At 34.7% G+C, this 15,977-nt stretch overlaps 1 protein-coding gene across 5 annotated transcripts in view; it reads right to left on the bottom strand.

Annotated features, from left to right (window-relative positions):
- Positions 1 to 15,977, bottom strand: part of CBLB (Cbl proto-oncogene B) — a 217,787-nt gene that overhangs the window by 35,734 nt on the left and 166,076 nt on the right. For all 5 annotated transcript variants that reach the window (XM_030801589.1, XM_030801590.1, XM_030801591.1 and 2 more), the window contains 3 exons: positions 12,266 to 12,451; positions 10,192 to 10,557; positions 2,327 to 2,421 (listed from right to left, as the gene is read on the bottom strand). In XM_030801589.1, the coding sequence (XP_030657449.1) occupies positions 2,327 to 2,421; positions 10,192 to 10,557; positions 12,266 to 12,451 (647 nt within the window). The remainder of the gene's footprint in view (positions 1 to 2,326; positions 2,422 to 10,191; positions 10,558 to 12,265; positions 12,452 to 15,977) is intronic.

Genomic DNA, 15,977 nt, shown 5'->3' with positions numbered 1-15,977 from the left:
GTCAGAAACAAAAATAAACTGGAGAGATAAATGTGCCATTAAAAGCTAGCATTTGTATTGCTAACTATGGCTGACTTGCATGCAAAATTGAAAACTAATTTGCTGGCAAGCATGCACTGTTAAAATATTCCTCTAGTTAAGTGAAACAACTGCACTGTTTCTGAGGGAAATATCAAGAGTAAATAGGGAGAAAGTATGACTAATTTTAGATGCACTTACAAACTGAAGTATTAGAAAAAATACATTTTACTATGAATTTGTTATTCTTGCTTCATTTACAGGAGAAGCAGGTATTTAATGTTAAATACAAAGGACTTCCAGCTCGCTTGCCAATATGAATTTAATAAACAGAATGTGAAAATTTAATCTCTAATTAGCAAGATTTCATTTTCTAATTTCTCTGAGTTATCAGAGATAATTGAGCTTAGATGTTTTATTACATGCACATATATCCAGAGTTCATTTAGGGCAAGAATATCATCATATGTTGTCACTGATTTAGAGCCTGCTACCCAGAGTATGTGTAATTGCTTCCAACTCCTATGTCTGCTAAATATCTCGCAGTTCCAAGAGAAGTTCCCACTGGAGAATGATCTAATTCGCTGAGTTTCCCACCATCCCCTGAATGATGCCAAATTTCACACCCTTGTTTTTTCTCATATTCCGCCTTTCCCAATTGTGTGCCTGTACTTCTTGTCATGAAATACCCATCCCTCCATGAAACGCCCATCCCCCCATGAAACATCCTTCATTCACAAAGTCTATAACAGCCTCTCCTCCAAACTCATTTGAAACTATTAAGTTAGCATTATAAATGTTAGTGCACACCATTCTCTAGTGATTTCATATACATTAATGTTATTTTCTAAAGTAGACTGTAAATTTCTGGGGGGCTGGGATCTACCTTATTTTTCTTTTGCATTGATATGTATAGTGGGAGTTCAGTGAACTGCAGATGAAGGAATGAAGAAGCTCTAAGACTTTCAACTGGAAATAAGGACCTCAGCAGATAAAATTTAAATCAATCGACCAAGCATCCACGTATTCTCTGTGTACTTACTTACTATATGCAAATCATTTACTTAGCATATATCAAATACAGTAAGATGTTATGGGAGATAGAGAACACAAAGTTTTTGTCCTCAAAGTCTTGTAATCTTTTCAATTGGAGAGCCACATTAAAATTAGAAAACAGTATGGCAGAGTATATAATTAAATGAGTAGAAAATAAACTGCAGGAAGAGGAATGTGAATCAGTCTTAATCATTACAATTGAAGAAGTCACAGAACATTTCACAAAGAAATAGAGTCTGAGATATGGACCTTTAGGATACAGATTAGGAAAAGGTGAAGCACAGGAGGAACAGCATAAAAATCTCACAAAGCCAGAAAAAAAATCCAGATATTATTACAGGGCAAGTATTAGGAATCACTGAAAAATATTTTAGTTGGGTAAAATTCTGTAGGATCTTACTGTTAGCAGAAGTGTATAGAGCTAATTTAATGGAAAAAGGGAAACAACACTGGTTTTTGAGTGGGAAGGTGACCTGGGGAAGGCAGAATTTAAATTAAATGAACTCAGTTACAGTGAACAAAATAATACTGGAGGAAAGGCAGACATCCTGACTTCATATAAAGGGCAGGAAAATTAGAATTGGGATATCCAATTTATCCTGGTTTAACTTGGGAGGGTATCAATGAGAGATATCTAGTGTGCCTCTGGGGCCCCATTTTTCAAATGAGATACCCAGTTATCTCATTTTACTAGCTGGAAACCCATTGATACTAAATCTCCGATCATATGAGATTATCGGATAAAAGACTCTTTCAGTTGTCCAGCTCTGAGGCAAAGCTAGAGCAATGGAGAAGATTACAGGAATACGAAAAACTCCAAAAGAATAATTAAAATGACTTAGTAGCTGAATGGATGTGAGAAATGAAAAAACTGGTAGAACCAAAGATTATTTTACGATGTCAAACTGGGAAGCTGAGATAAAATGGGGTACCTCTGAGGAGGAGAGGTAAATTTGAACGGATACCTCATTGTGCTACTCTATCCTCTTTGATACAAGGAATACTTAGCTTTCTCTCCCTGTTGCTCTATGTAACCTCAAGAGTTTAGGTAAGTCTCACAGATGTTGTGGTTACCAGCAAAGTATCGGGAAGGATCTTAATTTATGGTAATTTAGTTTGTAAATACAGCTGGCTGTTTACTATCAATGACTTTCTATTCACCATGTAGTGTCTGTACTGAGAGCCTCTCAAAACCACTCTTTACCATATCTTGATGCGTAGACAAGTGATCTCCAAATTCAACAAAACTCACTTTATGCTAGGGAGGAGGGTGGTAACTGGAGGAGGAGGAGAAAGCCGGGGAGGAACATCATATTCTTCACTTCCAAGGTGACCATTGGAAAAGACCTGAAAGTAAATCAAATGGTTAGTTTCCAAGAATTTAACTTCTGAAGGACCTTAAAGCCATAGCTCCTCTACCATTCTGAAGACAATATGTAAGTTCAGTATATTTAAACAAGTGAAATGTCATACAATTTATTCAGGAGTCAGTAGCACCACACTCATGATTCACCACCGCCCAAAGGGGTTCAAGCTTACACAAAAAATAAAAATGTTACACCATGATTCTTAAACACTGAGAGGGAATACTATAATTTATATATATCAGATACAGATATTAATGGCTAAATAGGTAGATAGTAAAATTCACCAACTATGATCAGTTTTTACTGAAAAGTTAGCATTCTCTATAAGGGGTAAAGAAAAAAACAGCACTGATGTTATTCTTTTTTTAATTCCTTCCAAGCTAAAGTGCTCTAAATTATATTTCTCCATGGTGAATGGCACATTCTTAAACTTTCTGATGAAATAGTACATTAATATAATCAGAAGTGCCTTTGTTCTTTCATGGTTGAAGCTTCTGTGCTAATGATAACTAGAGATCTATTCTGGCTTTCCAAGTGCAGGCAAATTTAAACAAAATTTTCAGTTTGTGAACACACAAACCACAATTTCTAACTTGCTCATATGGGACCATCCAAATCCAGGGTTCAATTACTCTGAATTAGGAAATTCTGATGTCTGGATTTCTGTTACACTATAGAAAATGTCTGAAAAACTGTTCTTTGTTTCTCCTACAATTTGAAATTACAGCAACTTAAAAGGGTGGGGATTTATGAGAGGATAATTTTGCAGAAACATATTCACAAGAAAAGATTGAACACATTTTAAGACCTATAAGCAATCATTAGATTTTTATCATGGAGTTATTTTGCACTCTTATTAATTCATACTTAATAGGTAGCCTGATGGTGGGGCTAAATACATGTAAAGTAATTTGAGCAGTGCTAGATAATTCAGTCAAGGACTTACCAATTACTTTCCCCCATCATATTTCTAAAATGATGCGGAAGCTTTAGAACACAAAATTGAAAAGACCATACCCTTACCTATCAACTTCAAATAAGAAAAGAAACAAGTTTAAAGAACATATATGAAAGTATCAACGTTTGTATTTCAAAGCTACAAAATCAAATTTTATAGCATTAAAGTTTCACTAGAGACTGGTCCTAGGCTTTAGTACCAATTTCTCTTTTTTCATGTTTCCCCTCATTAGACTCAATATACTGTAGCCATACCATGACAAAATATTACCTTTAAATACAATGATTTTATCTGGGCTTTTGACTGTGGCCAAATAACAGAACAAGGCAAAGTGTTCTGAAGTGTGCCAGAAAGAAGAAATTTCCTAATAGATATTAATCATTTTGAAGTTTAATAAAATCCTTTAACATAAAAAAGGGCCTTTTAACAGACAAATACACATATCAAACCACAAATGCTCATTGTGATATTGAGCACTGGAAGTCATTCTTCATTGGAATTCTCTGCCTGCTGCAGGAATAGATACAATGTAAGATATCTGCAATCAAATTTCCTTAATTCATGTTACAAATACACGTGGTCTCCTGACCACGTGATCCGCCCGCCTCGGCCTCCCAAAGTGCTGGGATTACAAGCGTGAGCCACCGCGCCCGGCCTATTAATGGAAGTATTAACTAGTGAAATCACTTTCCTTAGGTTTAGCTGAAAGAAACTCATTATTACCGAAATACTCTCGGCAAATATGTGTGAGTATATATATGTATATATGTTATATATATATATATACACATATATATATATAATTTGCTTAATGGCTGTTATTCCTGTAAACTGTTCATAAATATGTACTAAGAGTTGACAATACGCCTAATACAAAACTTGGAATTCTGTATAGTCCTTTCCTAATTAGTAGATTGAGACAACAAAGGACCTAAATGTGCAGGTACTTTATAAAGTGATGATCATGTTTCCGTTCATCTAAAATGGCTGTTCGTATTTACTGACAGTGGCTAGAGGACAAGATTTAACATTATGTCATTCTGAATTTCATGTTCTCACCTGCAACCATTTCATTACACCCAAAAATCATTTTAGCTGCCACTACCTGAGTGAGTACAATAAATCACAACTTTGGGGGCTAAAAATAAATACTTTATATATTTTCTAGATATCTGAAAAACCTGTTTGCAAATGGTAAAAAGAACTATAGTTCCTCAAATGTACAGACTGATAGTATCAACTGAAGCAGTTCACACTGAAACCTCACTGAATCCTCAACTAAGAAACATCTTTTTGTCCTCTGCATTCTTAGCTCACTGTCCGAAATCTATCACAATTGCATTGGAAATGCTACCAATTTAAAGCTTCTAAATTCACAATTCTGTTCCTAGCATTCCTCTGCCAGAAAAGAAAACTTTAAATGTTCTTTCCTGCCTACCAAATTATGATTACTTAATGCAGAATTCAAGACACTTCATAATTGGTTTCAACTTGCCTTGCCACGGTCTTAACTCACTTGCCTACTCTTTTTATGCTATAGGCCATCCAAAACTGACTACATTATTACTATACATATTCTCCAACCTCCATGCTATTCCTTTCTGTCATACCTACAAAAACAACAGCTGCCAATCTTTTAATGTCTATAGCCAGTGACCCTCTTGCATGAAGCTTTCTTTATTCCTTTTCCAGTCCTGCATCTTGGAATTTTTTTTCTTCTTGGTGATCTCACACATTTTCTGGATGCTTCTCATATACCTTACCTCTTAATCACATGCCTGGCTCATCCCAACTAGCTTTTCTGTGCTTTATTCCTCTTTGTATTCCCCAGAGTGTCTTGAACATCCTAGGTACTCATACAGCTGAATTAGGTAATGAGGTTGAAGAACTAAGAAAACAATAGTGGAAGTGTAGACTTGTGAAAGAAGTATAAACTGGCTTGTATAATTTATTAGAAATCTAGGTTATCTTAGAATAATATTTCTCTAAATGCCTCAAGGTATCATCTAATCCTAAAGTGTAAAATGTTTTCTTATGATTCAGATATTGTTTAAAAACTGAAGATTAAAACATGTGGGACCCTTGAGATACAGAGAAAACAATTTTGTGAAAATCTTAGCACAATTAAGAAAAACATTTTTTAAAAATCTTACAAAACACAAGGCTTTACCTTATCCTACACATGAAAACCCCTACACATGCTGCCTCAAAAGTATCCCTGTATTTCGTCCTTCAACATCAGACTGTACATGAAACCAGTACACACAGAGGACTGATTTTCTGAAAGACAGCCCTTGAAATTTATAGATAACTTTAAGGTCATGAATATAAACATGTGCCTCTCCACCAAAAGTACAACAAGCCACAACTGCAAAAAGGGAAATCATTTGATATATTTATCTTGCAGCATCTTCAAAAGATTATCATACAAAGGTCATCTTTAGAACAATGTCACTGTAAGTAACATGACCAGTTAAAGATGGTTTTATAAGAAACAGCAGTATTCTTACTGCCTCAAGAGAACAAATAATGACAGTTGGGTATGATGTTAATATCTAGGGATAAGTAGATACATTTCAAGTTTCTAGTCATATTTTAATACACTTTGGTAGAATTATTTTGCTCAGATAATTAAAACAAACCACCAACAACAATAAATATCTAGTCAACAAGATGTTTATTAAAGAACAGCTTTATAAGGTGACTAAAATCTGAGACTTTCAGAGAATGGAAACAATGCTATAGGATAGAAATCTCTTACCAACAAAATCAGATAAATAAACTTAGTAACTCATAGCTTGTAGATCCACATTTAAAATAAAGTATTACCTTGGCTAGCTTTTGATTATGCTAGGTAGGAGGGTAAGAGTCAAGGGAGTAAATGAATATCACAAAAAATTCTTAGACTTCATTTTAATTATGAGCTAGAATAATTTTTTCCTCAGAGCTCTCTACAATTACCAAATGGAGTAATTAGAGCTTAATTTATTTCCATTTCCCCTATCACTCACTGTTCTAGTGACAATGCAAACAGAAAAGGCAAATGGTTCTTCTGGATGATGGGAACTGACATACTGACAGGACGGGTAATGAAGGGAAGTGAGTCCTCACCCATTGACAGGGTATTGACTTTCATAAATTCCCTTGTGTTCCACATGTATAATTAGTTTTCACTTAAATTTTTAGTACTTATCTACATTTTCTTATCTCTAAAATGGGAAGATGCGATTAGATTTGAAGCTTTGCCGCTAATGAAAACTACTAAACCTAAGCGGCAGTTTTTACTATTTGACCAAAAAAAAAAAAAAAAAAAGTGCATTTGCTTATATTAGCGGCCTGATGAATTATGTGAATAAAACAGCCTCCAAATATCTAAATCTCCACACTCTTTAATCCAATGATAAAGTAAGACAAAAAAAAAAATGGCACTGTTAGGTATCCTCTCTCTTTGGGTGAGAATACGTTGATAATATCTACTATTTTCATTAAAAATCTTAGTCTTCTTAAAAAATCAAAATATCTCCCCTTTCTCTTCACCCGCTCTCCTTTTCTTATTGTATATGATCTACATGTTTAAAATGACTACTCTTCTGCAGAGGAACAAAAATCCTATTTTAAACAAGAAAACTATGCAAGATACATAAAAACCTGTCTATTTGTAATCACGGCCATCTTCTCCCTCCACCTTTTCTCTCCTGGCCTACACCTGTCCACACTCAAACCCAAGCACATATACTCCTTTGTCTCCACCACTGGCTTTAGTGTTAGATTACTAGCACCAAGTAAGTATTATATTATAAGCACCGAGTTATTAACTTGGTTACTGAATGCTTAACCAAGTTATTAACTTGGTTATTGAGTGCTTACCAAGCATTCATTAGGAACTACGCTAAATAAAAGAAAAAAGGAGTGAAACAAAGAGAAGATGTTTTGGTTTAAAAAACAGACAACTATTTTGAATAAAAATGCCAAGTGTTACAACTTATTTTGACACTCTATGTACAGATGTTATTTTTGGTTTTATTCCTGAACCAAGGGGTATAGAAATTTAGATAGCTGGAAGCTAACTATTATCCTAGATACCAGGTATTGTTATTATTCCATTTTATATAAAGGAATAAAATAAAGTTCCACTTTATTTATAAGGAAAATAAGTGAGGTTGGGGACAAAGCCAGTATATTCTAGAGAAGAAAGTGAAATCCAGGCCTGATTTTGGAGCCTGGTAACAAACTCCAACCCAGGATCACAGAAACTGAGAATTACAGGATCCTAAGTGATTATGTCAGTTGTTAGCTGAAGCCAAACTCTTAAGTCTCCCAACAATGAAATGAGAAGAGGAATTAGGCCTTTTCTACTTTATGTAAGTTCTGGTATGCCCTATGATCTAACGAAGTGAATCATTTTTCCTTTATAACAGTAATAAAAGAGGAGACATGGTCTGTTTTATAGTTTTGTGGCATTCAATGCATCAACTATATATAAATTCTTCTTTACAGCTCACTCCAGAAGTTAAACAATTAGGTTGAAATTAGAAATCTTAGAAGTCTAATTTTGTTTGAAACACCAAATCTAAGAGTAACATGAAATTAACTGGAGGATATTAGCATTGCAATATAAATACACACAATATATGAGATTAGAACTTAGGGAATCTTAATGAGAATTATTTAGAGAGAACTAAGCAATATTAAAGTTTAGCTTTCAATAAGAGATAAAATTTTCACTCAATGTTCTCTGTTATACTAATCTGTATCAATGATCACAACATGAAAGTTCACACAGAAATATTTAAAGGAATGTTTTTATAACTGAACTCACAATTAATATTTCATACCTATAGTTAATAAAATAAAAACAGTATTCCATACCAATAACCTAAGAAATTGGGGTAACATCTCATAAAAAAAATTAACAGCCAGTTTTCTAGAGCTTAGGAGGGCAAATTTATAATAGCATTAAAGCTATAACATGTTATCTAAAAGAACCCTGAAACAAGGTATCTTCAATGAAATGGCTATAACAACTATTATATTTCAAGTATTTTTGAAGTCCATTTAGAAAATAAATTATAACATGCTGCTGAGATATAACTAGTTAATTACAGCTTCTTCTAACACTCTTCCCAAGACAAGTGTGATCACATGTGAATAAAAAGTAAAGGCTAAAGGGGAAAAAAAAAAACACTGAAAATTTTTGAAAATGAATGGCAGGTCCTTCCAATCAGCGTTCTAGGTTGTGGAAAAACTCTTTTGAGGAGGAGCTCCCCACTGACAGAGATCATTATAAAATTGGTTTTATTTGTATGTTCTCTTACACTTACATTATATTTAGGTGACCCTGAGGAAACCTATAGAGATCCTCATATTTACAATAGATGAGACTGAAGGTACCAAGGTGAGTCACCAGCAAAGAGTCACAGCAAACTGCCACACCACTCCTTGCCTTTGTTTTGAATGCTGTGCTACTGAGTTGTGACTCTTCCTTTCCTGGCTACCCCATATCACTGAGGTTAAATATTGTCATACAAAGTGTTCATTATCACTGTACCTCCACACACAGAGGAGCTGAGTGCAAGTCACACTTCTTCCTTATATCCTGAATATGTTATAAGACGAACTCACCAACTTTAACCATTATATTGAAGGACTAGACTACTTCTGTAAAATATCAATTTAAGGTCTACAGAGATGAGATCACTTTAATATCATAGTCTTCAGAAGAGCCAAGGCCTCCCTCAGTAGAGGGAAGATGGCAAGGATCTAATCTCAGAGTCAAAAGCATCCTGGAACCAAATACCAGAAATTATTACAGTATACCTCTGCCAAGGAACTACCAAAAATTCTAAAGTAAATGATTTCTGCTGCTGTCTCTTCAGTTTCCTGTACACATAAACTCCTTCCTGGACATATAAATGATAGTGGTAACATCCTTCAAGTGAGAAGTCAACAAGGGTGAGAATCTCTCAATTTTAGGGGAAAAGAACTTGGGAAAAGAGCTTGATTTTTAAGAGTGAACTTGGTTTAGTGTTTTTAAGTATATAGGAAGTTCATTTTACCTGGCTGCCTAATGTGTACTGTCCCAGGCAACAATAACTAACTCCAACAACTGATTTATTACATGTATAGTAACACAACTTGTAAAAATTGGATGGAACTAAAGGAGTTTGTTAAAAATACAGTGCTGGCCAGGCGCAGTGGCTCACGCCTGTAATCCCAACACTTTGGGAGGCCGAGGCGGGCGGATCCCCTGAGCTCAAGAGTTCAAGACCAGCCTGGCCAACATGGGGAAACCCCGTCTCTACTAAAAATACAAAAATTAGCCAGGCGTGGTGGCAGGTGCCTGCAATCCCAGCTACTCAGGAGGCTGAGGCAGGAGAATCGCTTGAAACTGGGAGGCATAGGTTGCAGTGAGCCGAGATCACACCACTGCACTCCAGCCTGGGGGGCAAGAGCGAGGCTTCGTCTCAAAAAAAAAAAAAAAAAAATTGCAGTGCTGATTATACCACCACTAAGTTGTTAATAGAAGAAATTTTTGGCAAATGAAATAAGGGAAGGTGAAATAAATCTCTCGCAAATTGTCTAGTGTCTTCACATTAAAATTAAATCATTACTTAGAACCTCCTGACTTAAGTTCAAGTTTTAATGAGCTTCTGATTATTTATAACTTGGGGATAATTAAAGACTTACAGGGAAGTGCTAGGCAAAAAAAACCACTTCCCAACCTTTTATGCTGCTGACCATCAGAAGCATTTATAAGCAGATTCTCTAGCTTCTGCTTTGCATATTTCTTACCTTAGCTCCTTCTAAAGGCAAATCATGGCGTCTGTGTTTCCGCATAAGCACTGGGTCAGAGCCCACTCTACTGTGCCTTCCATTGACACTTGAACTCGCTGTGATTCCAGGTTTTGGAGAGCCCTCCCCTAGGAGTCGACATCCCACAAGCTGATTAGTCCCAAACACATCTCGAGGGCACCATGCTTCAAGAGGCATTGGCGGGTCTCTGGAAGGCACGCTTTCCACATGATGGATGTGTCTACTCAGTCTATTGTCTGGTGGGATTGGGGGAGGTCTTTCAGGTGGCGGTGGAGGAGGATCTCTTAAGGGAGGAGGTGGTGCTGGGAGTGGTTTATCTTGTTTTCTCACCATGCAAGGAGAAGACTAAAGAAACAGAAGAGAAAAAAAAAAAAAAAAACTAAAGGTTGTACCATGCATTGAAAGAACTTCCAAACTAGTGTATTATTGCTTTAATTTTCTAAGCCAAACAAGGAGTTTTACTAGATTCCTGTGCCATCTTTTAATAGGTTTCTTTTATTACCAGTTAATGAAATTTAAATGAGAATAAAAAACTCATAAATACATTTCATTAGGAAAAAGTAGAAATGAGTACATAAATCCAAATGTTAAGTTATAGAAATGATACAGAAACAAGTAGAAGATCAAAATCATATGATGACTTTGACATTAAAAGAATATGTCAATAATTTATTTGCACATTTCTATGATTTGGGAGAGAGGAGAAAAGTCACTGTTTTAGTTTTTTTAAAGAGTAACTTGATTTGTAATATTTGTAATATTTTTAGAAGATTAAAAGCTTTTTCTTTATTTTTGTTTTCATCACTGTGATACAGCACAACTGATATGGGGGCAAATGTGCTCTGCTTCTTTATCAGTTATTACCAGAATAGTAAAAGATCACAAGTAACAGAGCAGCACTACATATGGAATTACTTCAATTTTATGAATTCTTACAGTATTTTAAAAGATCAGGCTGATTCTTACATAGAAATATAAAGTTATAGATCAATGAATTGAATGTGTATGCTTTCCTTTTTTTTATTTATTTTTTATTATTATACTTTAGGTTTTAGGGTACATGTGCACAATGTGCAGGTTTGTTACATATGTATCCATGTGCCATGTTGTTTTGCTGCACCCATTAATTCGTCATTTAGCATTAGGTATACCTCCTAATGCTGTCCCTCCCCCCTCCCCCCACCCCATGTGTATGCTTTTCATACCTTTTGACTTTTATTTACATGGTTAATCTGATGATTGATTTGTAATTTTAATGTTAGAAAGCAGCAGAGAAAAAAGGAATCTGTTGTGTTTACATAATTCTAAATGATATTCTAATAATGTGTGGTCTTAAAACCAAGTTAACTGGTAATACAGGAAAATCAAACACTACTAAATATATTGTGCTTCCAACAAATTTTAGACAACAGAGCATGTTACCAAATAAAATTAATTTTTAAAATCTTACGCTTATCAAATTTGAGGAAAAAATCCACACAGTAAAATAAACTGTAGGTTTAACTGTAGAGTAAGAATTATGTCTTTAATATTAAACAGTAATATAATTACCTTGCAAATATCGCAATTCATTGTAATTAATTTCCCCAGGTTTAAAAACTACATATAATTCCCTCTTCTGAGTCACCTTGAAACAAGGGTGATAATTTGTCACACCTTAAGCCTTATGCAAATATCCCATCACATTTTTCTTGTCATGGCACTATAAAAATGGGCGTAAAATATCATTTGATAACAGCATGCAAATTATTTTAATGCATATAATGACCTTTTAAATCTATTTCACAAAATAACTATACTTACTCTGCTACTTATTTTGGCAAATCATGGGGCTACAGACATATGCTCTCTCTCTGCAAAAATTATGTGTAACTTTTACAGTAATAAAACAAGAAATATGAATGTGGGCTCACCATAAACTAAATGAGACACTCATCAAACTTATTCACAATTAAAAGCACAGAAAATATGAGTAATGGAATTTAAAAGAATCTGAGCAATCAATAATTGTCTTACAAAATTTTTATCTGTGTTTCTAATAAAATTGATCTACCTTTGGTGAACCCGTTGGGCTGCCACAGGGAGATCTAACTATGCCTTTCTGAATTAGATCCAGGCGAGGAGGCACTGGTGGCAGGCTTAGATGTGGGATCTGGAGTGGGTCAGGCTGTGGCTTTCTTCTCTGGGCAAGGGGAGAGGATCCTGGTGATGTGACTGGTGAGTTCTGCCTGTCAGTGCACTAGAACAGAAAAAGAGAAAGATGGGGCTGTTTATTAGCTGTGCAGAGTGTTCTCTGTTCTTAAAGAATACATTTGGTTGGAAGAAGGTTTCTGGCACCATACATTTGTTAAAATGAATTCCCTTAGTTTACCCTGATTAATAGAAGCAAATAGTTCACACTGTCCCTCAAGGGTAGTATTACGAAAAGAATAGATTGATAAGTTTTTCCTACATATTGCAGAAAGGGGCTAAGAAAAAAGAACAGCAAAAGTATAGTATAAAGACAATCAAATGCAGATATTCTTCAAGAAACCCATCTATATTTTATGAGGAAGCCAGAAACACATAATGCAATAATGCACATTGCTCCTGGATCTTTATATTATAAATTTTTTTGCTCGAGCTTTGTACATTCTAACACTTAGCTATTGCTTTGTTCCAAACATGTATCTTGTATGTAGTCTATTTTCCTGCAAACCAATTAAATCAGGTGGGGTTTTAAAAAAATAATTGTGTGTTTAAAACAAACAGATTTAAGCCTATTTTGTTTTCCTTAATACTACACATGGAAAAGATTCTCAAGTTAAACATTTTTCTTGAAACACAATGAACTATATCTAGGAAAGTCTGTCTGTACTTCTGGCAAAAACTGATTAAGTTTCTGTTACTACAAGTTTTCCATATTGTCTGGTAGATAAAGTAGCATCAAAAAGCCAGTAAGTATTTCAATTTGTACGTAACACTTCCTATTGCATAACGTTGTGTTTGTGTCTATGTGTTTTAATGCAGCATAACCTAATTTCTGTTTGTTATAAAAGCCATACAGTTAATCAAGTAGCCTTAACAGGATAAACAATATTCTGTTCTAAAATACTGGGCAGTTTCCTTTTCAAGTCTAAGTTACTAGCTCTTTGAAGATCTAGGCTTGATGTTTACAACACTATCTATCATGCTTTGATATTGTTCTGTTTCTGAATGCTAGTATTTATACAGTTTTAAATTTATTTGTAAGCCATTTTCCTCCTAACATTACTTACCTTTGTACAAATTGCTGATGTCATCATTTGACAATTTAATATGAACTCAGCAGCTTTATCATTTAGTCTGTCTTTAACTGAGATAATAGATTTGTGTTCGCATTCACACTTAGTTACATTGTATAAGGCTTTTGTTAATTAACTAAAATCCATACTTTATTCAGATTTCCTTAGTTTATACCCAATGTCCTTTTTCTTCTCCAGGATTTCATGCAGGACACTATATTAGTTTTTATTATTACGTCTCCCTACCCTCCTTTTGGCTGTGACAGTTTCTCAGACATCCATTGTGTCTGATGACTTTGATAGTTCTGTAAAGTACTGGTTAGAGATTATTCAGAATGTTCCTTTATTGGGATTTGTCTAATTTTTAAAAATAATTAGCCTGGGGTTAAAAGTTTTGAGGAGTAGGACCACGGAAGTAAAGTGTCATTTTGACCACATCATATCAAGGATCCATGCTATCAACATGATTCACCACTGCTGTTGTTGACCTTAATTACCTGACTGTGGTATTGTTTATCAGACTTCTTCACTGTTAAGTTTCTTTCTTTTTTCTCCTCCTTCCCATAGTATACTCTTTGCAAGGAAGTCACTGCACAGCCCACATTTATATAGTTGGAAATTTATGCGTCCTTTGTAAAGACTTTTAAAAAATAAATCTGAGGCCAGCCCTGGTGGCTGATGCCTGTAATGCCAGCACTTTAGGAGGCCAAGGCAGGAGGACTGCTTGAAGCCAGGAGTTTGAGACTAGCCTGGGCAACATGGCAAGACCTCCTCTTTACTAATTTTTTATTTTTTTAAATTAGAACGGTGTGGTGGTACACGCCTCCAGTCCCACTACTCAAGAGGCTGAGGCAGGAAGATTCCTTGAGCCCAGGAGTTTGACTTTACAGTAAGCTATAATTGTACCACTGAACTCCAGCCTGGGCAACAGAGCAAGACCCTGTCCCTAAAAAAATAATAAAATAAATAAATCTGAGTAGCTAAACAGAAGACTATACTTCCGATATGCCTGAATATTGTCATGACATTACTAAACTGCAAAGTCTTTGTCTCTGTTGGTGCCGAATAACAAAATCATTCAACAAAATTCAACATAATTTGACAATTTTAAGAAACATTTCTTTTTAAAAAGTTAATGATTCTTTTCTTTTAGCTTTGTTATGGTAAGTCAAAAAAATTCAATTGTCACTGAAGGAGAAAATAAAGAATCTCTATAGTCACAAACTGACTTTAGTACAGCCAGTGATTCTTAACAAAAGAATAGTTCTACCCAGAAAGTCACAGGGCCTCCCATGTTCCATAAATTTGAACCTTCTGGAGCAAAACTAATCCCAAAATCATCATAGATCAGAAAAAATTCCTCGTGTAAAGCTATTTGCATCACAGAATCTTGATACTGTAGATCAGCAATTGTCACAGGACATCTAATTCTCCACCATTTCTATTAGGATAAATTATATTCTCTGAGAACTAGAAAAGCTGTTACCTGAAAAAATGCTTTGTTGATAAGGCTACTCTCCTTTACAAAGAAGAATCAAGAAGCAAAGCTATCAATACTGTTTCTAGCCCAAACAATATTTTTTTTATATATAGAAAGAATGCATAGTTCTTTAGTTACTTGCAAAGACACTTTTCAGGGCTAGATGTACACACTGCAAAGACTGTTGAATGAGACCTGTGCTCCTCCAAGCACTTTTTTTCTGCAAATATTTTCCCACTTCTCTCATTAACTGAAACAAGACACAGAATTGTGATAGAGGTAACAGCCCATCATCAGTATTAGAACTTGACTTTCACCCTAGATTGGATTAATTACTAATATTTAAGCAGTTACTAAATTTCTAGCATGCTTAAATGGGGTAAACTTGATTTCAAATGTGTTGAAGAGCCTGTTAAGATACTGAAAGAGTATAAAGAAAATCCTCAGAACAGACATCCAAACCAATGTGTGTGGCAAAGTAATAACCTTGAACTTTTAGATACTTCCAGACGAGCAGGCTCTCTGAAGCTTTGTGAATGTAATTGGAAGCATATCTTGCTTAGCACAATTCATACTGTGTTCTGAAGGTGATTATATACTGTCTTTTTGAAGAATTAATTCATTTAGAAGCAACACAGTATTTATAAGTTGGCTTAGTTAGAAGGATTTTATGGAGAGTATGTGAAAAAGCAAAATATCTTTCATCTTTATTGATTATATGTACTAAACTCACCAAACCTCATTTTCCTGAGTTCTCCTAAATTAGAGTAAAATTCCTACCTAAGAGTAGATAATTTAACAATGCTCTTTTGATAGTAATGCATTATTCTTTGCTGAACCTTTTACTATTTTTAAAAACAATTATGCAATTAGTGTACTGAAGCTTTGCGTTAACTTTTATTGCTGGTAAAATTCAAACACTATGAAGATTTGTAAACATTTTTAGTAGGTAATGTTCATATAGAAGGTCACTTTTAATTTATTTGAGTCATCACAAACTGTATTTTTTTCCTTCCTATTTG

The sequence above is a fragment of the Nomascus leucogenys genome, chromosome 21 (genome assembly GCF_006542625.1).
Source record: "Nomascus leucogenys isolate Asia chromosome 21, Asia_NLE_v1, whole genome shotgun sequence".
NCBI lineage: Eukaryota > Metazoa > Chordata > Mammalia > Primates > Hylobatidae > Nomascus > Nomascus leucogenys.
This window is presented reverse-complemented; position numbering and strand designations above follow the sequence as displayed.